The sequence below is a fragment of the Pelodiscus sinensis genome, chromosome 7, assembly GCF_052426305.1.
Source record: "Pelodiscus sinensis isolate ZL-2025 chromosome 7, ASM5242630v1, whole genome shotgun sequence".
Classification (NCBI taxonomy): Eukaryota; Metazoa; Chordata; order Testudines; family Trionychidae; genus Pelodiscus; species Pelodiscus sinensis.
In genome coordinates, this window is record NC_143058.1 from 18,927,431 (window position 1) to 18,951,630 (window position 24,200).

The 24,200-nt window shown below is 43.2% G+C and overlaps 1 protein-coding gene across 4 annotated transcripts in view; it reads left to right on the plus strand.

Moving 5' to 3' along the window:
* The first annotated feature begins 455 nt into the window (after window positions 1–455).
* The window catches only part of CCNT2 (cyclin T2), a 51,709-nt gene continuing 27,964 nt past the window's right edge, over window positions 456–24,200 (plus strand). Inside the window, exons 1-5 of one of the 4 annotated variants that reach the window (XM_075933281.2) lie at window positions 456–965; window positions 2,453–2,534; window positions 18,085–18,213; window positions 20,265–20,325; window positions 21,017–21,079. In XM_075933281.2, coding sequence (XP_075789396.1) covers window positions 679–965; window positions 2,453–2,534; window positions 18,085–18,213; window positions 20,265–20,325; window positions 21,017–21,079 — 622 coding nt within the window. In that variant the 5' untranslated portion in view covers window positions 456–678. Of the gene's footprint in view, window positions 966–2,452; window positions 2,535–8,747; window positions 9,720–18,084; window positions 18,214–20,264; window positions 20,326–21,016; window positions 21,080–24,200 lie in introns of those variants that run through there. The other 3 variants (XM_075933283.2, XM_025181650.3, XM_075933284.2) reach the window with 3 other exon arrangements.

Genomic DNA, 24,200 nt, shown 5'->3' on the forward strand with positions numbered 1-24,200 from the left:
CTCTCAGCCCGGAGCGCCCTGCTACACAGCAAATCCCTCAGTCCCACTCCCCAGAGCCGCCCCAGCCCCGCATCCCAAACTAACCACCCCGAGCCAGACTCCGCCTCCCACCCAACCGCCAGTCAGAGCCCACCAAAGGGGGACGGAACGGGGGGGCGGGGCACGTGTGACAGAAAGCTGGCGAGCCTGGTGCCCACTGTACGGGAGGCTCCGAAAAAGGGGGCGGGGCGAGAGCCGGGGCTGAGCCTGAGCAAGAGAGCCGCGCGGCCACGCCCCTGAATCACACCGCCCTGCGCTAGCCGCGCGCGTCGGGGAAGAGTGACGCACGCCCTGCTAACCAACCAGCGCCCGCGGCCCCAACTACGTAATCGAGGCAGGATGAAACCTCATTTCCGCCCGGACCCGACGGAGGCGGAACTTTTCTCCGGCTGCGCGCGAAAGAGTCGGACGTACAGACGCGGGAGGCGGAGTTCCTATTGCCGATCTTTTAATGGCGCCTCTCCCTGCACCCCACATCCGGTGCCCCGATAGCAATGTCCGCTAATGAAGCCCCATAGGCCACGTGACCATGCTTCCCTTGCGGCGCTCTAGCTCTGCTCTACCCAGACTCTATGGTTAAGAGGTGGCTAGGTGGACTCCTCGCCGGGCCGGTGGCCCCGAGTTCTCGCGAGAACGAATATGGAGGGAGACGAGGGGCTAGGCGCCGCGGCGGCTAGGCTGCCGGCGGGCGGGGCCGGAGGAGGAGGGGGAGGAAGTGTCATGGCGGCGGCTACGAGCGGGCCTGGTGGCGCGGGCTCGGCGGCGCGGGCTGGCGGCGCCGCCTTGTCGGCCTCGCGCTGGTTCTTCACCCGGGAGCAGCTGGAGAACACGCCGTCCCGGCGCTGCGGGGTGGAGGCCGACAAGGAGCTCTCGTATCGGCAGCAGGCGGCCAACCTCATCCAGGACATGGGCCAGCGCCTCAACGTGTATCCGACCGGCGAGTCTGGGTGGGGGCGAGGCCTGGGCGGCAGCCTCGGCCGGCGCCTCAGCGTGTAGGGAGGGAGACCGGGCCCCTGGGCGGCTGGGGGCCTAGAGAGGGGGGAGCTGGCGCCTGGGCCGGGGGGGGAGCTGGGGCCTGGGCCGTGCCGGAGGGGAGCCCGGCGGGTGGGCCAAGGGCGGGTTGTTGGCTGCTCCCGGCTTCGTGTGTCTGGGACTTTGGGTGATTTTTACATTCTCTCAAACTCGGGCTGGTCCTGCCCCCTTCGCGGTGCGGGTGTCAGGTGGTAATTTTCCCCAACTCTGGCTCTGCCGCCGCCGGTGGGGGGAGGGGGCGGGGAGGAGCGAGACGGATTGAAGCACATGTCTCCCTGGAGTGGTTCGGGGCTCTCTCTTCCCCCCCACTGATGTTAATAAACTCCGCCGTTGTTTTAATCTCCTTTTGGCATTTGCAGTTATTTCTTAGCCCCTGCAAGCCAAACTTCTCACTATTGTTTTAAAGGGTGAAAGAGATGAATGACTTTTATTGAAGTTTGAATATAGGGCTATAAGGAAGATCTTCATTTTAAAACCCCGTGTTTGTAGCTTCACCTTAGCTTTTCTACCATACTCTGTCACAAAGAAGACTTCCCATTTTGCTCTTTGAATTAGACTGCCTCTCTTTCATGGTTATTCCTAAAAGCAGTTTTAATAACCTTTCCATTGTGTTTCAGTTTCCTGCATTAAAATTATCATATAGAATGATTGTAGACTTGGAAATTGTTTCTTCCTTGATTATTAGGTTTTGTTAGAAGTACTTCATATATAAACAATAGTTGTTAAAAGCAAATATAATCTATTCCTCTTCTCTTGGAATTAACATACAATTACTGTAACAAGTTTTTCTTTAATTTGACTTTAAAAATTAGGATTTTTAAAAAACAAAACTTATATAAATGTGTATAAAGAGCACTTGGGAGAGTTATTTTCATAGAACCATAGAACTGGAAGAGACCTCAGAAGGTCATCAAGTCCAGCCCACTGCTCTAGGCAGGACCAATTCCAACTAAATCAACCTGGCCAGGGCTTTGTCAGGCGGAGACTTAAACACCTCTAGGGATGGAGACTCCACTACTTCCCTAGGTAACCCATTCCAGTGCTTCACCACCATTTAAAAGATACAGGATTTAAAATATACAGTAAAATCATTCCTGGCAAAAGGATGTATCACCTAAAATTTTTCTAAAGGTAAGCCTTGATGGGGAGTCTACATCCAATGAATGAGATGTGATAAGTCTGGTTTTATAATTACCCTATTTTATTTCAAAGAAATATAAGTATCTTTCTATCAGTTATGTGCTCTGAGTTTTACTACTTTGTTGGTTCAGTTATGCTTTGCTGTATAAAATAAGGAAAAATATTTGTGTTAGATAGAATTTCAACTTCATTGGTTATACATTGTCTGGATGCATTAAATTTCCTTAACTCCATCTTTCAGATCTCAGCTTACAATAAATACTGCAATTGTTTACATGCACAGGTTTTATATGCATCATTCCTTCACCAAATTTAATAGAAACGTAAGTACTGACTTTTATACTCTTAAACTATACTGACCCATAATTTTGAGAGAGAAGCTGCCGTATCTTCCTGTAGTATTTCAGATTAGCAATTCTGCCTTATTTTAGAAACATTTGTGGTAAGACTTGTGAATGGTTAACAGGTAAACATCACCCTTACCAGATGATGCTGACAAGTTATAACCAGCAGGGGCTGGAGCAGCCCCTGTCCTGTCAGGCAAGTGCCCACTATGGGATGTGGGGTTGCTCTCACCCATCCCCCATTTAAGCAGTTAATGGGTTAAACATAACATTTAACCTGTTAACTGATTAAACAAGATTTTACATCCCTATTTGTGGTACTCGTATTTCAAGTGAGTTGTTTTAACAGGTAGTGATTAGGGATGTAAGAGTATAGCTGTTTAAACATGTAATGCATGATTTTAATGGATATTCAAACAGCTACACTCAGCTCCTGGCTCCCAGGGCACTGGCTGCTGCCCTGCGTGTAACCTAGAGATGTTACATATCGGTTAATTGAATAGTCGATTAACCTCATGAATTCTTATCGGTTACTCGACTAGTCTATAGTCCCCAAGGGTCAGGTAGCCAGTGCGCTCTGGATTCACCCCTGAGAAGTCTGCCATTCCACGCTCTGCTGCTATGTCAGAGGCAGCAGCATGGGGTGCTGGGCGAGAGCTGGTCCACAAGGGGAGCTAGTTAAAAACCAGCCCCCTCTTGGACCAGCTGCCTATTGCCCTTCACTGCTGCCTCTGATACAGAGGCAGCAGCACCATGTCGCAGAAGCCTCTGTCTGAGGGGGTCTGAGCTCCTAGATCCAGTGCAAGTTGGAACTGAACCAGGCTGCCCTGCTGCCTGGCTCCTAATACTCCTAACAAAGCTAGGGTCTGCTACCTTAAGTTCTACTGACCCTGGGCTTACATTGCAATGTACAGTGGGAGTAGGTCATGGATCTGGTGCAAGCCAGGACAGAGCTGGGCTGTTGGACCAGCCTGCTAAAAAATTACTGGCTAGGAGAGGTGACCCGGGAGGGGCTGGGAGATGATGTGTATAGTGTATAACATTAACCTGTAACCTTTTGCTTATCAGTTAATTGACTATACTATTGCATCCCTAGTGTAGCCACAGACATTTTCAGTGGTTACACAGTTATTCAATTACCCACATTTAATATTCCGTGTAGTGATTGGCATTTAATTTCTTTGTGTTGTTAAAGTAGAGAAATAATGTGATAAGCCACAAGAATACTATTTTTCTATTGAAGAGTTATTGGTTAAACTCTGTCAATACAGGCAGTTCCCGGGTTACGTACAAGATAGGGACTGTAGGTTTGTTCTTAAGCTGAATCTGTATGTAAGTCGGAACTGGCATCCAGATTCAGCCGCTGCTGAAACTGACCAGCGGCTGACTACAGGAAGCCCGAGGCAGAGTTGCTCTGCCCTGGGCTTCCTGGAATCAGCCACTGATCAGTTTCAACAGCGGCTGACTTGGGGACACCTGGGGTAGAAAAGCTGGGGCGCTGCCGGGTAGGTCCCCGCAGTGCTGCACCTCAGCGCTGCGGGGTCCAACCCGGCAGCACCCCAGCTGTTCTACCCCAGGTGTCCCCAAGTCAGCCGCTGTTGAAACTGATCAGTGGCTGATTCCAGGAAGTCCGGGGCAGAGCAACTCTGTCTCGGGCTTCCTGTAGTCAGCCGCTGGTCAGTTTCAGCAGCAGCTGACTTGGGGACGCCTGGGGCAGAGCAGCTGGGGGGGGTGCTGCCCGCTTGGTCCAGTAGCGCCGAGGAGCGGTGCTGCGGGACCAACCGGGCAGCGCCCCAGCTGCTCTACCCCAGGTGTCGCGAGAAAAGCCTGGTCTGCTGGGGGAGGTGGGGTGCACTATCTGCGCACCCTCCTCCCCGCCCCCCACTAGCAGACCAGGGAGACGCGGGCGGCGGGACTGCTGAGACGCGCCGCGGTCCCGCCCACATCCTCCGCGGCTTTGCTCCGCGTCTCCCTGGTCTGCTGGGGGCCCTCCAGCAGACCAGGGAGACGTGGAGCAAAGACGCGGAGGACTCAGGCAACGGGACCGCGGCGCGTCTGGGCGGTCCCGCCGCCCCCGTCCTCCGAGGCTTTGCTCCGCGTCTCCCTGGTCTGCTGGGGGGCTACCCCGTCTGCTGGGGGGCTCCCCCAGCAGACCAGGAGGACGCGGGCGGCGGGACCGCAGCGTGTCTGGGCGGTCCCACTGCCCGCGTCCTCCGGGGCGAGAAAAGCCCTGTTCGTAACTACGGATCCGAAATAAGTCGGATCTGCGTAAGTCGGGGACTGCCTGTATAGCTTAAAGGTCTGAGGTTGTGGGTAGAACCCTATGCAGATACATAACTTGAATCTAGTCTGCAAACATTGTCTGAGGATATTCAAGTAAGATATAAGGCTTATCTCTGTAGATTTGCTGATATGGGAACAAATGCAACCTTTTTCAGTTAAAAACGGATACGATTATAGTTTGCATCTAGTTATATATGTAGTAGACCGTCAGTTACAATCACCTCAGGAATTTAGGGTGTATAACTCTGAAATGTTACAAATTTGTGTGACGGCGCGTTGGGGGTCCCCTGTCTCCTGCACCCCGAAATGGCACAAACAGACTGCACCAGCCGATGGAATAGAGGAAGTTTATTGCCTCTCCAGGATACAGCACAGCACAGAGCTGGTTGTAATCTGGTCACAGAGCTGGGCTAGGATGCCTCAGGCCCCCTTGAGATGGGGGGAGACTGGGCCCCTAAAATCCAGCCCCTTTCCCTAGGCTGTCTCCTCCATGCTCCCAGATACCAACTAAACTCACCCTCTTCCAGCCCTGCCCCCCAGCCAGGGCAGCCTCCACCTTCCTTTGTTCCTCTCCGTGGGGAGTGTCTGGTTCAACAAGTTTGGCATCACCTTTGCATAGTGAGGTTTTCCCTGCTGGGTCTTGCTCCAGACAGCAGCGGTCACCACAGCCCAGCAAGTACCCCCACTACGTCACATATATGTAGTAGACCGTCAGTTACAATCACCTCAGGAATTTAGGGTGTATAACTCTGAAATGTTACAAATTGAACAAGAAATACGGTTACAACTAAAATTTGATTTAATACAGTTATGAAACTTTACCATGCACACGAAGTCTGCTTTTTACCATGTTAATTTAAATGAAACCAGCACAGAAAGAGTTTACTTACCTTGTTGTGAATCTTATTTTAAATGTTCCCTTTGTTTTTAGTAGCTTACATTTTACACAGTACTGTACTTTATTTTCCCCCCTCTCCTGCTGCCTCATTTCATTCCAGTTTCAGCTGAGGTATATGTTTGACTAGTCAGCTCATAACTCTGAGGTTTTACTGTACTTTGGTAAAAGCGATGGTCAACTTATATCTCTTCTACCTTCAGTAACTCAATGGGCAGTTAAAATAGATGGAAAAATCTCAAATCTGGTCTGAAATAGGGATATCAGGTAATAGAATATTCAACTAACCGCATGAATTTTTAGCGGTTAGTCGACTATTCTACAGTGCCCGGGGTAGGGCCAGCAGCCAGTGCACTCGGACCCCACTCCTGGGGAGCCCCCTGCCACCCCACACTGCTGCCTCTGATACAGCAGCATGGGATGGCATGCAGGAGCTGGCCCACAAGGGGAGCTAGTTTAAAAACCAGCTCCTCTTGTGGACTGGCTGCCTGCCACCCCGCACTGCTGTCTCTGATACAGAGGCAGCAGCGTGGGGTCCAAACTCCCCCTGGACAAAGTCTGGTGGAGGAGGCTGCCACAAAGCAACCTCTCTCTGTGGGGGATCCGAACTCCCAGAGACAGCTTCACGGCAGGTTCCCCTGGTGCTTCTTTTCCCCCACCACTCTGCTGTGCAGTGATGGGGGACAGGCAGCTCCTGTTTCTCCCCTCCAACCACCTTCCTCCATTCCCCCTTGCCAACTCTGATAGAGGCAGCGGGGAGGGGGGGAGGAATGCGTGCAAGTAGTTGAATAGGCTTATCAGTTAATCAGCTAGTTGACTACTCATTCACATTTCTATGCTGAAAAGTAGCTGTAGTTGTATGTAATTTACTGGAACTACATGTTAAATCTTTGATAATTCTGTTTGTGCTTGTGTCTGTAACCAATTCTGTTTGGCATATTTTTTAAAATTGGATAATATGAAATTTCAAGCTTTTTTGTTGCTGTTGTGAGATACTAGATTTTTTTTGACCAAAAATATTTGATCGGTGCTTATGTCTATCATAGATCTTTTGTATTTTCTTCCTTCCCCTTTATAAAAATAGTCAATGGTGTAAGGAGTTATGTTATGTTATGGATGCACTCTCTGAGCCATGGTTACGCTGTAAAAACATAGGTGTAAAATGTAGTTGAAATTCAGGTACATTAAGATTGTTTTCTGTTTTGATGATTGAAAAAGAAATAAACTATATAACATTATTGGTTAAATTTAAAAACCATGTTTAACTATTTTTGTCACCTAGAAGTCCTGTCATATTTTCAGTAAGCTGCTTACTAAATGTCTACAGAGTTTTAGATCCCATCAATAAAAATGTTTAAGGTGCTGCCTGTCACAATCATGCCCCACTGATATTTCTGTCAGGACATTCTGGATACTCTTTGTATGAATGGAGAAAATCTATACTTCAACCATGTTAAAATAGCACACATTATTTGTGGTAGCTTAATAGCTTTTTGTGTTCTTAAGTCAAGAATTGTGTTAGAAGTAGTTTGACACAAATATATATGAGTCATGTTTAAATATGATTAGGTTATTTTGCATAGATAAGCCTTTTAAAGGTGTTTGATTAATCCATTGAGGGCAGTAGAAGACTTATACTTCATCACTTTTTCTCATTTTGATAAATAATCAAATAGTTCAGCAGTTCTCACATTTGATTGCATCACAAGCCTCTTCTGACAATGTAACCTTTGATGTCAGGACTGAGCGTGAGCCCTTCTTCCTTCAGACTTCAGCACCAGGTGGCAAGGCTCAGGCTTCAGCTGTAGGCCCCTTAAGCACTGGCCCTGATGAGCCCTTAAAATGGAATCATAACCCTCTTTGAAATCACGAACCACAGTTTGAGGACTACAGTCTAATTGGTAACTTATGGCCAATTGTGTATAATCAAAAGTGAAGCATCCGAAGGTTGCTTTTGTGGTGGTTTATGGCCTTCCTCATTCAGGCAAAGTTATTTGGAGTGGCAACTTGATTTTACATGGTTTCCACAGCCCAGTCTGGTGTAACCTATAAAACAGTGATTCTTAAACTTTTTGGCCTGTGGCCCATCCTGCTCAATACCGACCATTCTGTGGACACCAGCCTCCTACTGCGGGAGGAAAGGGTTTCCATGCCCTGCAGACTGACAAATGGGTGCAGGAGAGGGTGGTGGTTCAGGGTCGGTCAAGGAGGGTAGGGTGCATGAGTGGGCGGGAGGGGGGGTGTATGAAGGAGGATACAGGAGAGTAGGGTGCGGGGTCTGGACAGGAAGAGGATGGGGGGGCGCTCTACCTGTCTTCTGTCGCTCCCAGGCATTGAGGGCCCTCCCCCCACTGCTCCCATTGGCTGTGATTCTGGCCAGTAGGAGCAGCAGGGAAAGCCTCCAGCTGAGAAGTTTCCTGTGCTGCAGTTATCCTAGCTCCAGGGAAGGAGGAACATGAGTATGGGGAGCCACTTCCTTCCCCTGCAAACCGGATCCAGAGCATCAGGCTCCCCACTGCAGAGGAAGGGGTTGAGGTCCATGCGTATGGACCACACTTTGAGAACCACTGTTACAATAAAAGAAATCCTCTAATAACCAAGCCCAGCTTTTCGGTAGTGACAGGGTAGTTTTTAGCTGCTAAAACTGGATGCTTATATGTACCGTCGTTTAGTTTTTTAGAATTGCTAGCGCATCTGTAACTTGTAAGCACAGCTGCATTAAATTTCTTATGTGAGAGTTCTGTACAGCCGCCATCATCAGAAAAACTACATTTATGGAAGGGTAGCATGTAATGAATCATTGAACTAAAAGTTAAAAAGCTAGCACATATCAGAACACTCTAGTGTCTCTAAATAGCTTTCTGTATTTGTTATTAATATTATGTTAGTGATTTTTTTTATATTTGTATTGATGCACGGGCATCGAATGCATTCTCATTTTTTTTCTTTTCCTATTCTTATAGGGTGAAGGGAGTGGTCTCAAAGGGAATGAGAGTCACTTTTAAATTCATACTCCCAAGCCATCTGGCACGTTCTTTGTAGACAAGGCAAAGGCCAAAGACTTAATAAATGTTATCCAAATCTTCAGAGTGGTTGGTCAGCTGATATCTTAAGTACTGCATTCATCCACTGCAAGAAGAAACTAACTGTTAGAAATTAAAAATATACAAGGTACTAATGGTCTTAAAACTAAAACCTACCTGGGGAGTATACGAAATACATGTCCAATGGCTCTTCAGCTTACATTAAAGTAACACTCATGAAATCAAGAACTAGGGAGACTGAGGATAAAAATTAGACAGGTTGAGTTGTCTGCAAGGATCAATTCAGATTTTAAGGCTTATGCTTTTGTTTCCTTTTATTAAGATGAATTTCCTTTAACTATTCTACACTAAACTTACATATTTATCCATTACGTACCACTTGATTATGTGTATCAGTAGATCATACACTTACAGACATATTTACAACTAAAATATCTCTACTCCCAAGATGGTGAGTTTTATTGGTTCACTTTGGTTTTTGAGTTTTCAGAATAGCAATTTTGTAGTAAATTCTTAAACTCTTGAAAAAAGTCAGACTGGAGACTGTTTAGCAACTGTTTCCTCCCCTAAACACTCTGCTCCCCTAAACTTGACATGTTTTGTTTTTTAAGAAAAGGCACAAAAGTATTTTCCCTTTGCAGTAGACAATATTTGCTACTTGCTGTACATACTGTAGTGGCTGTATACTGAGAGAACACTTTTATGCCTTAGTTTAGATATTGATTAAGCGTGACTTAAATGAAATTCAGAAATCTTTATTTTTCTCTTCACAGAACCCATTTTCAGACTTAGTTATCTTTAAGCCTTTTTTATTTAGATAATTCAAATGGTTTCCTTATAAAGCTTCAGACTTGGCATACTTGTTGTCTTCAGTGAGGAGCATATATACTGCTAGAGGTAATGATTGCTGAGCTACTCCTGAGAAACGACCTACTCTCACAAGTGAGTACTTAACATTAAATATTTAAAAATTCATTTGGAAGAAACTTTATTCTACACATTTTCCTGATGGGTTTTGTGATGAGTTTGAGTGACAGATCACTTGCATTTCTCTTATATTTAGCCTATGGTGAAGCAAAAAGAACAAATCTTGTGGTGTCTGTTTTCAGTTGTATTAACTGGAGTCAAGACTTTTCCAAAAAGTTCAGCCTAAACAAGGCACAAGAGTGCCACTTGTAATGACAGATGTTTGATGCTGATCTGTCCACTAGGAAACTGAAACTACACCATTTTACTTAAGCAGTTGCCAAAGGTGATTAAATGGTTAAAAAATGAATGCTTGAAGTTAGAAATCAATATCTTGAACACTTGTGCTATTGCAACTCATGGCAGTTTGACCCGACTACTTTCTGGTGATCAGATTATAGTTGCAAACTGGATGCAGTACTTCTGCAGTATTTAAGTACTTCTATTACTCTCTAAAGTAAAGGATATGAGATAAAATATCATCAGAATAAAATTAAGTATTCACTGTAGGTGAGTCTCCAATGTGTAGCTCAGCAGTCCTTGCATCAGTGTATGTTCCTCACTGACGACTACAGAGATGCTACATCTGATGTAAGAAATGGCTTCCTTGAAACAAGAACAAGTATCTTTAAAGTTGGTTAACTTGAGTAATGTTACCAAAACTAGACAAGGCCATAGAAATCAAGGATTGAATGGACATGGAGACCTTATGCCTTGGAAGTAGTTCCTCTTACAAAAGGTTGAAACACATTGAGGTTGATGGATGTAGGAAGCGCACTAGTACCGTGACTGTTATATTGTCAGTATGATATCTCTCAGAGGGTACACATCTAGACTACACACTTCTTTCGAAAGAAGCTTTTTTCAAAAGAATAAGGCACTGCTTTTTGTCTAGCAGGCACTGCTTTTTTGAAAAAGCAATCCACTTTTTTGAAAGAGCATCTAGGCAATCTGAATGCGCTCTTTCGAAAAAGCCCTGTTTGTGGTCAAGAATGCCTTTAAAAAAAGAGTTCTTTTGAAAAAAGGCGTTCTTCCTCGTAAAATGAGGTTTACTGCTTTAGAAAAAAAACGCTGCAGTCTTTCAATTTAATTTCGAAAGAACGCAGCAGCAGTCTAGATGCAGGTGAAGTTTTTTTTTGAAGACCACTTTTTTTCAAAAAAACCCTGCAGTCTAGACATAGCCAGAATTTCAGTGGTAGTTATTGGAGATGTAACTGTATGGCAGTAATCCGGAGAGACATGATCACACAGAATTTTGTGGCAGAGGCAGGAAAATAATCCAGTTTTCCAGGGAAATATTCAGATGCCTTAACCACGAGAACCTTCTTCCTCTCTATGCAATCCCTTACTTATTTATTGTGCATAGTTCAACCTCTGCAACAAATGAGGCGGAGGGGGAAGGGGCAGAGGGGTTATAGAGAACAGCCTCTTTTAGGCTGTGTCTAGACTGGCAAGTTTTTCTGCAAAATCATGTTTTTGCAGAAAAACTTGCCAGCTGTCTACACTGACCGCTTGAATTTCCGCAAAAGCACTGACGATCTCATGTAAGATTGTCAGCGCTTTTGCGGAAATACTATGCTGCTCTCGTTCGGGCAAAGGTCTTTTTCCGAAAAACTTTTGCACAAAAGGGCCAGTGTAGACAGCAGATATTTGTTTTCCGCAAAAAAGCCCCAATGGCGAAAATGGCGATCGGGGCTTTTTTGCGGAAAAGCACTTCTAGATTGGCCACAGACGCTTTTCCGCAAAAAGTGCTTTTGCGGAAAAGCATCCTGCCAGTCTAGACGCGCTTTTCCGCAAATGCTTTTAATGGAAAACTTTTCCGTTAAAAGCCTTTCTGGAAAATTATGCCAATGTAGATGTAGCCTTACTGTATAACCCGGTTTCATCTCCATCCACTGCAATGAATGACCCGAATGCACTGCACTGCTTCTCATTCCGGTCCAGTTCCCCCACACTTCAGGTCCTTATCAGATATGACTCCTTCCATTTACACAGATCTTCCCTCTTCCCCATCTAAGAGTCCCAGTATTACCAGGTACAGTAGACTTCGGATAATCTGGCTCCTTTGGGACCTAGGTGGTGCCGGATTATCAGATATGCCGGAGTATCGGGAGGTACTCCGGCGGGGGGCTGTGACAGGTCTACTGGGACCCGCACTGCATCCGGGGAGGTAGGTGGGGAACAGCACAGCGAGGGGCAAACCCTCCTCCGTTTTGCAGGAAGGCTCTGCTCCGCCGCTTCCCCAAGTCTGCTGCTCATCAGTTTCAGCAGCAGCGGTGGACTTGCGGAAGCGGCGGAGCAGAGCAGCTGGGGTGCTGCCAGGTTGGTCCCACAGCACCGCCCCTACCCCCCTGCTCGGCAATAACTACTGCAATCCAGAGGGTGGAGAGCTTGCTCCCTTCCCGGAAACTCTCGGTGGTGGCGCGGGGCTGAGCGCAGCTGGAACGGGGCAAGTTCAGGGACTTGGCTCTCGTCGCCTCTCCTCAGCTGGCCTGTCACCGGCAGCTGCGCGGGGCTGCCTACAAAACTGCAGAGGGTTTACCCCTCGCCATGCTGTCGTCGTCCCCCGCCAGCCGGACGCAGTGCGGGTCCCAGCAGACCCGTCATGGGTATAAATCCCCTTCCCCTCTTCCCTTTCCCAGCCGCAAGCGCCCATGGGGCTCACAGCAGCTCCAGTTGTCCAGCTGGCCAGAGCACTTCTGGGTTCTAGTTGGTGCCAGACTATCAAGAGTGCTGGACCACTGGATGCTGGACAGTTGGGGTTTTATTGTACCTTGTTTAGTGTACTCTTTTCCCTCCATCCTGGTCTAGATTTTATCCTCTTCATATTTGAGTATGGTGTCTAACACATCCACATTGACTGGTTATTTGCAGGAGGGTCATAGAACACAGCAGACATAGGTGCCCTGCTCTTAGTTTCTGTGCTTGTCCAGAGTAGCATTTGCAAGAAAAGTCTTGCTTTGCCTTTTAACCCAGGATTGGAGCATGCTCACTAATGCTGTTGGGATGGCTCACGAACCTCTGGTTATACATAGGAGCTGTGAGTAGCTGGATTGTGCTCAGGCAACACTGTATCTTGATTTTAACTGTACTTATGATATGAAACTTTTCAAAAATTATGACTGGGCCAAGTTTTAGCTGGTTTTCACAAGAACCACAAAAGACACTTTTCTAACATACAAGGTACCGTATTTTCCGGCGTATAGGGCGACTGGGCGTATAAGACGACCCCCTAATTTTTTAATTAAAAGATAGGGTTTCATCTTATACCTCAGCGCCCCTCCACCTCCTTTGCTCCCGGTGTCCCTGGTCTGCTGGAGACAGTCCCCAGCAGACCAGAGGCACCGGGAGCAAAGCCGCAGCAGCTTTGCAAAGCCTTGGGGGAAGCTGGCGGGGGGGACAGCCCAGGCGCGCCTGGGATGCCCTGCCACCGGCTTCCCCCGAGGCTTTGAAAACCGCGGAGGGGCTCCGGCGGGGGGGCAGCCCTGGCGCGCCTGGGATGCTCCGCCGCCAGCTTCCCCCGAGGCTTTGAAAGCCGCGGAGGGGCTCGGGCGGGGGGGCAGCCCAGGCGCGCCTGGGATTCCCCGCCGCCGGAGCCCCTCTGCGGCTTTGCAAAGCCTCGGGGGAAGCCGGCGGCGGGGCATCCCAGGCGCACCTGGGCTGCCCCCCCGGCGGGGCATCCCAGGCGCGCCTGGGATGTATACCCGGCGTACAAGACGACCCCCGATTTTTGGGGGATGTTTTTTAACATCAGAGGTCGTCTTGTACGCCGGAATATACGGTACCTTCTGCTTATTATGCTATTCCAGAGCATGATAGTGGTCATCAAATAAAAGATCACCAGAATTTTTTTAAATAGCAAAACATTATTTAGTAGACTTGTTCTCAAGCAACTGGATCAATCTGGCTGAGCCTTTCAAAATAAGTTAGAATTAACTGCTTTACCTGAAAAATAGGAGTGGCAAATAGAAAATGCACTTTCTCAAAAAATCAGTTTCTTTAATATTTTTTTTAAATGTTAGCAGAAATAAAATCCTATTTATGTATTCTGATCCTAAAAACTCCAGTCTATTAGCAGGGCTTTTTAGAGCGGTGCTTCAGTTTTGGCATTGTATATAAATATCAGAATATTTACATTGAATTAATACAGAGCCAATTACTGCAGTTTGCATTGAGGTCTTTTTGGTCCTAGAAGTGTGTGTATATCACTTTTCCTTCTCCAAAGTAATGTGCATTCAAACATACATTATTTGTCAATGCAACATCTAGTTCATGAATCGTGGTGCATTTATTGCATTCTTCATGCACACATTTTGTGTTCAGTATTATGGGACTGTTCCAGACCAGGATTTTCCTATGAAATCAGAATAAAGGATTGTAATAGAGCTCACTCACTTCTGAGCTTAATATTTACTTGAATGAACTTTCTGAATTTAACACATTTCAAAAGAAATATCCTGTTCTAATCAGTGGCTGGAAAACTATTTTACCCGTGAATAGTTGCATATTCTTAAATGCCAGAATGGAACATCATGATCCTCTAGTATGACCTCATGCAGGTCAGCGAGATCCATCAGCCAGACACGTGGGAAAGAATTCAGTGCAGTAACTTGGACCTCTCCACACCTTGTCACATCTTCAACCCTTAGATATATTAACTTCCAACAGTTGCAGAGGGCTCACATGCCATAGGTGATCTCATCATATCCTCGTCCCCTCCATAAATTTATCAGGTTCAGTTTTGAAATCAGTTAGGTTTTGTTTTGTTTCAGATTTCACTCATCTAATGATTAGAAATCTGTCAAATTTCAAGCCCAGACATGACCAGTTTATATTTTCAACTTCTCTCCTCTGTTGGACTAACATTTACATTTATCTTAAATAACCACTCTCTCTTCCTGTTGTTTGTCTGTCTGTTGTGTTTAAAGCAAGCAATCATATCTTCTCTCAAGTCTAACCCAGAGGTGGAAAACCTTTTTTGGTTTGGGGGCTGCTGACTCACATGAAAATTAATCGGGGGCAGGAGGCACACACAAGTGAGAAGCAAAAAAAAAAAAAAAAACCAGCCAAACCCCCAAAACAAACCTTCACTGATGTGGCCTCTGAGGGCATGTCTACACAGTAGGGCTATAGCCGATATATGATGTGCAGTTGAGCTATGTCAGTTGCGTAGCTTAAGTCAAAATAACTTATTTTGGCTTTTGGCACTGTCGGCACAGCAGGAAGTCTGAGAGCACTCTTCCTCCGGCTTCCCTTACTCGTAAAATGAGGGTTACAGGAGTCTGAGTAAGAAGTCCTTCAGCAACATTAGGTCGACATTATGTTGTAGTAACTGCTTGCTGTTTGGACGCAGACTAAATAACATTGCTGTGTAGACAGTCTGACTGAGAAGGAGAAGGACACTCCCATTTCCCTCCCACACCAGAGCCTAGGGGGGACAGCTTGGTAGATTGTTGCTCCAGCTCTGCGGTGGGGCAGTGGGGTGGCCTGGAGTACCAGCATAGGTTCCTCAATGTATGTGTGGTAGGGAGAGCCCCAAGCCTTAAGCCAAATCCAGTCCCCAGGCCTTAGGTTCCCCATCCTGGCTAAACAAACCAAGCTCCTTAAAAATGATGAGTAGACCTGTGGCACCTTAGAGTTGAACAAAAAAAAATATATAGTATCATGAGCTTTTCTGGGCCAAACCTACTTCTTCAGATGAGGGTCCTGAAGTCACTCATGATTCTCTCTCTTCCTCCACTACTCATTTTTAAAATTACAAACTAACACGGCTCTCCTGAGACTTTTAAACAAGCACCTAACATGTTCTCACATAAGGACCGTTCTCCATTCCTCTGATTATCTTTTGCTCCTCACCTGTCTGTTTGAATTAATTTTTCTTAAACATAGGAGATCACATTTGTTCCGATGAGGTCTCACCAGTGTCTTATAATGGTAATAACACTTCTCTAGAGCTATTGGAATTACGTTGTCAGATTCATCCTGATTGCACAAACCATTTTAATGCCTGCATCATATTGGCGACTCAGTCATCCTGTGATCAAGCAGTACAGCCAGGTCTTTCTCCTGCTTTGTTGCTTCCAATTGATGTGTTCAGCTGATGGATAGAAAGTCTTAAACAATTATATTTTTCCATTACTCGAGTTTTCAAATCTTGTATAATAGTCAGGTCCTCTTCTATATTGGCAATACCTCCCAACTTTGTGGTATTCACAGATTTTAACAACACATTTGCACTATTTATGCCAAATCACCAATGAAAATGTTAAATAATATTAGTCCAGAGACTGATCCCTGGTGAACTCCACTGGTAATCTCCCTCCAATCTGGGAGTTTACCTTTCTTTGTGTTGTAGTCTCCCCTTTATTTCCTTTTCCTACTTTTGAATTCTCATTTTAATCCCCATCTTCTCCAATTTAACTAATTTTCCATGTGGAAATGTCATGCATTACTGAAATCCAGCTTCGATCTGCTGCATACCTTATTTTCTACAAAAAATAAATCTTAAAGAAAGACATCAGTTGGTCTAACCATAGGTCTTTTGTTAAAACCGTGTTGTGTGTATTTTTTTTTCCAGTTACCATTTACCTCTATATTAATAACTACTTGCTTTTCCAAATATATTTCTAGGCCTTTCATGGAATTGAGGTCAACTGACAGCATTGTTTCCTAGATCACTTTTTTCCTTAAAAATGGATAGTACATTAGCAATGCTTCAGTCATCGAGTACTTGCTGTAGGGCTTGCAGTTTCATGTGCAAGTTCCTTTAATATTAATGGATAGAGATTCTGGTCCCCTGATTTAACAGTTTTAAAAGGGATCAAATTTAACTTCTATCTTGGGTGTGGTAATTTTCAACTTCCTTATCTTCAAATCCATTTGCCACAGAGCTGCTAGCCCTGAGTTCCTTGTTACCCTTATTAAAAACTGAGACCAAAAAAATCAGTTAGGTGTTGTACCATGCTTTCTAATTGCAGAAAGTAACCTGTCAGTGCTTAGCAATCCCTTCTTCTTCTTTTACTTGTTTTCTTTTTATTTATACAACTAAAAAGCTTTTTACTATTGGTTTTAATTTCCTTTGCATAGTCCAACTCTGCATAGCTTTTGGCAGTTCTCATTATTTCTCTCTTACAGTTTCTGACCTTGAAGAGGCAGCTTTTCTTGTTGATCCATCCCTTCTTCTGTTGCTTGTCGGATTTCTGCTTTTTCTTAATAATTTGAGATTCTTGTTCATTCAATTTGGTCCGTAGCCTTTGCCTACAATTTTTTTTCTCCTTATTTGGGGGTGCAGGCTTCAAATGTCTACAATTTTGACAATCATCCAATCATCTTTCACATTAAGAGCCTTTTTTCCCCAAACTAATTGTCCTAATTTACTAAAGTTTGCTCTTTTGAAATGAAGGGCCATAATTACAGACTATTTATGTTTATCCTTCTATTTAATTTAGTTTTAATTAAGTTCATGAAACACTGGAACCAAGGTTTTCCTCTACAGCCAGTTCTTCAGTGAGATTCTTGCTACTTACCAGAACTACTAAATCTAAAATGGAATCAGCTCTTCTTGGTTTGATGACTGTTTGATGAAGTAATGTCAGCTATTTGTTGGAATTAATTTAGCTTGAAACATTTCTTGATCATAGTACAGTTTGATGTTGTGGTTTTCAAAGTATGGGTCAGTACTGGGTCTCGGAAGGTCAAGCACTGGGTCACTTTGCTGTTAGGTGTGCCCCAGCAGTGGACGCCAATAGGTTTGGCTCCTACATAAGAAGTCTCCGGAATTCTAAGTGTTGCCCCTGCCCTAACTACTAGCTCCTCACTCCCATTAGTTGGTTCCTGTCCAATGGAAGCTTTTGGGGGGTGGGGCAGTGGGTGCTGGTCACTTCTGGGGTACAGTATGGGCTGTGGTGCAAGGACAAGCAGAAAACCTGCCTTAGTGTCCCTGCAGCACTACTGACCAGGAGCCGCTGGAAGTAAGCCTATGTCCCAGTCTCCTTCCTCATCCCTGAGGCCCCCTCTGTCATTCCTGGCCCCACCACATAGCCTGCATTCTAATCAAAAGATATTTTGATAGGTTGCAGGCATCAACAGTTTTTTCAGCTGGGTCACAAGAGTTTGAAAACCACTGGTTTAATGCTTACAATTTTTTTCTCTTTAGGTGAGCAGGAGAATGCTGATACTGAAATTCAACTAGAGTAACTCTCATTTTTTACTCTGTATATTTTCTCATCTCTAGTATAAACTTTTTAATACGTTTTGCAGTTCACATTCTCCATGTAACTCTAAGCCCTGCTTGCAGAAAAGAATAATTTTTTTCAAAACTAAAAATTATCATCTCTTACAGATAATTTCTCCTACTGCATTGTTTTTGGCTGCTAAAGTAGAAGAACAGCCACGAAAACTGGAACATGTTATCAAAGTAGCACATGCCTGCCTTCATCCTCAAGAGCAACAGCTGGATACAAAAAGTGATGTATGTGGATGTGATGTTTTAAACCTAATTGAAATTCTTCTCAAGATACAGTTGGCACATCAGATGAATTTCTTGACTGGATTAATATCCTCAGCCAGATATAGAAGACACTTCCAATATTTAAATCATTAATTTGTCTTGCATGTAATTTAATAGTATAGTCATTACTGGACCTATCATGATTACTAATGTTTCATGAAAACTAAAGTGTGTCCTTCCCTTTTTGTTTGGACACTTGTGCATATAATAACTTTTCTACTGTATTTTCAGTTAACTTTTGTGATAGGTACATAGGTTAATATTGATTAACATATCATAAGGACACAGTAACTTTTACATGCTGGGTGTGTTTTTAATACTAGTTTAGAAGCTGATAAATGTTTTGCCTTACTTATCAATAATAGAACCTCCGTTAGAAACATCTTGGGAATAGAGTTTGATCGTAATTGAAATGTTCATACTGGAACAGAAAACATTACTTTCAAAATCTTATTGATAAACTAGGCAAATATAACTTAGATAGGGCCACGATAAGGTGGGTGCATAATTGGCTGGATAACCGTAGTCAGAGAGTTGTTGTTAATGGTTCTAAATCCTGCTGGAAAGGGATAACAAGTGGAGTTCCTCAAGGGTCTGTTTTGGGACCTGTACTGTTCAATATCTTCATCAATGATGTAGATATTGGGATAGAGAGTTCGCTTATTAAGTTTGCAGATGATACCAAACTGGGTGGGGTTGCAACTTCTTTGGAGTTCCATACATACAAGATGGGAAGCGACTGTCTAGGAAGGAGCATGGCGGAAAGGGATCTAGGGGTCATAGTGGACCACAAGTAGAATATGAGTCAACAGTGTGATGCTGTTGCAAAAAAAGCAAATATGATTCTAGGTTGTATCAACAGGTGAGTTGTAAGCAAAACTCGTGAAGTCATTCTGCCGCTCTACTCTGCACTAGTTAGGCCTCAGCTGGAGTACTGTGTCCAGTTCTGGGCGCCACATTTCAAGAAAGATGTGGAGAAATTGGAAAGGGTACAGAGAAGAGCGACAAGAATGATTAAAGGTTTAGAGAACATGACCTATGAAGCCAGGCTTCATGAACTGAGCTTGTTTAGTTTGGAAAAAAGAAGATTAAGGGGGGACATGATAGCGGTTTTCAAATATCTAAAAGGGTGTCACAAGGAGGAAGGAGAAAATTTGTTCCTCTTGGTTTCTGAGGACAGGACAAGGAATAATGGGCTTAAAGTGCAGCAGGGGAGGTTTAGATTGGACATTAGGAAAATATTCCTAACTGTCAGGGTGGTCAACTATTGGAATAAATTGCCAAGGGAGGTGGTGGAATCTCCCTCTCTGGAGATATTTAAGAACAGGTTAGATAGACATCTGTCAGGGATGGTGTAGATGGAGCTTGGTCCTGCCTTGAGGGCGGAGGGCTGGACTCGATGACCTCTTGAGGTCCCTTCCAGTCCTATGATTCTATGAAAAGTTCTTTCAAAAGTTACAACTGACTATTGGCTTAATACAGCTTTGAAACTTTACTGTGCAGAAGATGATGCTTTCAACCATTTTAATTTAAATGAAACAAGCAGAGAAACAGTTTCATTACCTTGTTAAATCTTTTATATACATTTTTCTTTTTCTGGTTTCTGCTGCTGCATGACTTTCGTGCAGTTCCAAACGAGGCGTGTAATTAACTGGTCAGTTTGTAATTCTGAGGTTCTGCTCTATTGGAATAGGAAAATTCCCCATCAGGCAGCAATCATATTTTCTTGTGGAATACAGTACTTATTTTCATGCTCAATTATGAAAATAGTTCTCTCAGATTTTATTTATGCTCCCAGTGAGTGGCTAAATTACCTTTGTGAGAGCAAGGAAATTTTCTCAAATAGTTAACTTTTAATTGACAATCCAGATGTGTATCAGAACATAGTAAATCAAACGTAAGAACATTTGAGGTCTTACCATGTTGTCTGTGCCGTTTCTATTTGAGACTTTGGTAAGTAAAATACATTTCTCTAGTAGGTCTTGATAGTAACTTTTTTTTTAACATTTCAGGCATACCTTCAGCAGGCCCAAGAACTGGTTATACTTGAAACAATAATGCTTCAGACTTTAGGTATGTTATATTAAATGGCATCTTGCCTGCACAATTTTTCAGATAGATTTGGCATTAAAATCAATATCTAAACACTGATCAATGCATAACAGCATTTCAAAAATTGGACAGTTATTAAATATATTCAATATTTTTATTCAAATTGCATTTATAAACTACTGAAATGTCAACTTTTGATTTACTGGAAGAGCCACATAGAGATGTATGAACTTAGTCACATGCTAAACTGAAATCTGCAGGCCTCTTCAAGCAAATGGGAAAAGCTTTATACCACAGTTGTATCGCTTTTGTTTTTCCTGCTGTTATAAAAACTAAACCACAAAAGTACTCTGGATGACATGGTCATCATTATTCTTAGTGACATCACCACTTGTAGAATAATTTCATTTTATGATTAGAAACTTAAACCATTTTCTGAGCCACAAAGTATGTGAATGTTTCATATTAGCAAATGAGAACTCTGACTGAAAGCCATATAAAGCATATTTTTACTGAATTTATTCCATATTTACAAAAGAATTGTTGTGAAATGAGGGTCAAATCACAATTCCCTGATGTGGCTTATTGACTTTAGGGAGGGGAGCACTGCAGTGTTCATGAGCTGCAGAGAGTGGCATTTGACACATTAGATCTTTGTTTTGTATAAATACAAATGTACTGCAACTTCTGAAACAAATTCTTAATTTTTCAGGTTTTGAGATTACCATTGAACATCCACACACAGATGTTGTGAAATGTACGCAGTTAGTGAGAGGTCAGTGATCTTCAATACAGTGATTTATGAAGTGTCTTCCCCAGTGTGAGTAAATATTGACACATCTATTTTCTCTGCTTATCTGTTACCCAAAAAGCACTCTTCAAACTTATATATTTCCGGTTACTAAAAGCCAGATTTTGAAAACGTTCTTTAAATGTTAGTGGCCTGTATAATTAAGAAGAGTATACAGGATTTCCTTGATGAGTCCATCAATTATTAGATCTTTTACTCTTTTCTTTTTTTTTTTTGTCACTCTTCTCTACTTATTCCATGGGCCTGTCATCTCAATTCTTCCTTGCAGTCCCCTCAGTAGGCAATCACAGAAGTAGTTCTACTTAGTCTCCTATGGTCTGATTTGGAAGAAACAAGTCCTTGAGATCCCTCATTACTTCTGCCCTTGAGATCCCTCATTACTTCTGCCCTATCTGGGTGCCACCAGATATTTGGGATGACCATTCATGATTTCATTCATAAAGTGCTTCTCTTATAATATCTGCTGCAGAATTAAATACATTAGAAGGCTAGCTAATTTGAATATGCAACTTTCTACAAGTAAAACTCTTGCATGGATACAATCATCCTGTGTTCTTGTTGAGTTCTGCTCTGTCAATGCATACATCAGCAAGCAGTGATGGGCAGAGTACATAGAAGATCTACCACATGCAAACGCTTTTGAGAGATGTGACTGATGCTATAAATAAGAACAGTATCTCTGTAATCTGAGAGCTATTTTATTTGAATTGGAGTAGTGTTGGCAAGCAATTAAATAACTTATAGTCAACCAGTGATTGCATCCTTGTGTAACTTTTTCCAGTAGAGTGACTGTAGCTAAGTGGCTATTGGTGTTTATAAGCCTATATATCTGTGTTAAGATTTCTACAGTGTATTCTGTGCTGAAATTGGTCTACAAGATCTTGGTATGGTATTAGTGGTTTTTTCCCAAAAATTCCATACAAGAGCCATCTAACTGGCTTTTAGGATGTAAGAATATAAAACTAAACTAACTGTAATAGCATTCAAAATAGTATGATCACTCAAATGTATGTCCCTTGTTAAGAAAAAAATTGCAGGAGATTATTCTCTAGTCCCATCTATTTTCAGAATTAAGTATCCAAGATACTAGTTTTAGTTTTTCCATCAATGGTGTAGGAAGAAATTAACTTGGATAAGCTTATTATGAATATACTTATATTCTGCTTGTGCATGAAGCTAGGACCATCTGTTTAGGTGGGGTTGCATTTTAAAAACACAGATCTTTTTCTTTAAAGAGGTGCTGCTGATGTGGTGATTTGAAATTTATTTTAAAATTGGGGTGTGGCTGGAATATGATCATGGCAGTCCTGTGCGTCCTTAAAGATTTATATCCGTCTATAGAAAAATTGCTGGAGTTTGATTGAGCAGATCTGGTTCAGTAAATAGGTTTTGTGTGTAGAGATGTTAAATTTAATCAACTAATTGACTAGTTAGTGGAATTTCCATCAACTACTTGATAAGTGGGGGAACCGCAGTATAGTTTATATTCTTATAGTGAAACAAGGTTTACAGGAGCGGTGGACAAAGGCTTCTGCTGTCGACCGATCTGCATTTTGACTTGCGCACTGTGCTGACGATCAGCTGAGTCGGCACAGCGCGGTGGCAATGTTTATTTTAATGAAGCCGGAGATATTTAAATCCCAGCTTCTTTGACCATGTGGGGTAGCTTAGTTTACATGCCTCTGTCGGCAGAGGCATGTAGTCTAGACATAGCCAACGTTATTAGCTTGGGACTCTCTTCTGAATTTCTTCTTGTTGTGGATACTTTGCAGCATTGTCTGTGACCAACCTGCATACTAGACATCTATTACATTTTGAAGAGTTTGTGGATTTGTTTGTGCAAAATTAAGTCATACTTCATGATTACCTACAGAGAACGAAGTGTGCATAAGCAATCCTGCCACTTAAGTTATCTGAATGCACTAACTTTTAACCAGAATATGCTGGGTAAAAGGTTTAAATAATTATTTTTGTTTTTGTTGGAAAAAAATCGTGACTATTAGCAGCAAATATTTTTATGCACTCTAACAAAATCTAGTCACCTATTCAACATTTTAGTGCAAAGAACATTTGTTACAAATCACGTAATCAAAATAGTTACGGAAAGAGTAATGGAAGCTTTATGAATTTGATTCAGGTGTACTATGTATGGTGATTGTTCAACAAAATGAATGATGTTTGAAGTTGAAATCCTACAAATTTAAAACTGTTCTTTTACTTTCCTTTGCAAGCACATTAATAAATTCTATTACATATTTGAAAATTCAAGAAATTAAATATAAGTGTAATCTATACAAAATGACTTTCCCCAATCAACCACTGGCCTCACCTGCTAGTTTAAATTATTTTTCACAGTTTGTTATGGCTTTTATTGCTACTTCTTCTTGTAAGTATTCTGCTGTATGTGCATTTCCTGATGCATCCGTTTTTTTCTTTAAGAAAGTCATTCTCTTCTTCTGTTGTCACACAAATACAGCAGGATCTTTGGATATTACTTCACCCATCAGAATTAGGCTAACAATTTTACCCTCTAGACTTTTTGGGCACTTCTCAATTTCATTCATGAACTTTATCTACCAATTTGCCTGTGACCTCTGCTCTGTTGGGTGGACTGCATCCTGGTTTTAATGACTGAACCATGTTGTTAGTGTGGATTCTCAGTTATATGGAAAGGAGAATTTGTTGCATAAACAAACCAGACAATTTTTTCATCAATTACCTCTTTTTATAAGCTGCTGGTTCTTATCACAAACTTATCTATGGTTGTTTCTCAATGATGGCATGGTGGTATGTTTTTGTTCGCTGCAGCAAAGTCCCCAGGAGGTAGGCGAGCAAGGACTGGCAGCCCCATTCTCGGGGAGGCTGACATTTTTACATCAGACTTATATTTTTCCTAAAACTTAATTACTAATAACATGCATCACTAAAGAGTTGGTAGAGTTAGCCCCAAAAATGGGGTTTCAGACATACCTGCTTGTAACAACAAATTTCCTATCTCAGACTCGTACTTGTTTTCCTAGATGCTTGGGTGAAGGGGGCTCTCTGGCACATCTGCCGTAACATTTCCAATCTGCCCATTCGAGAA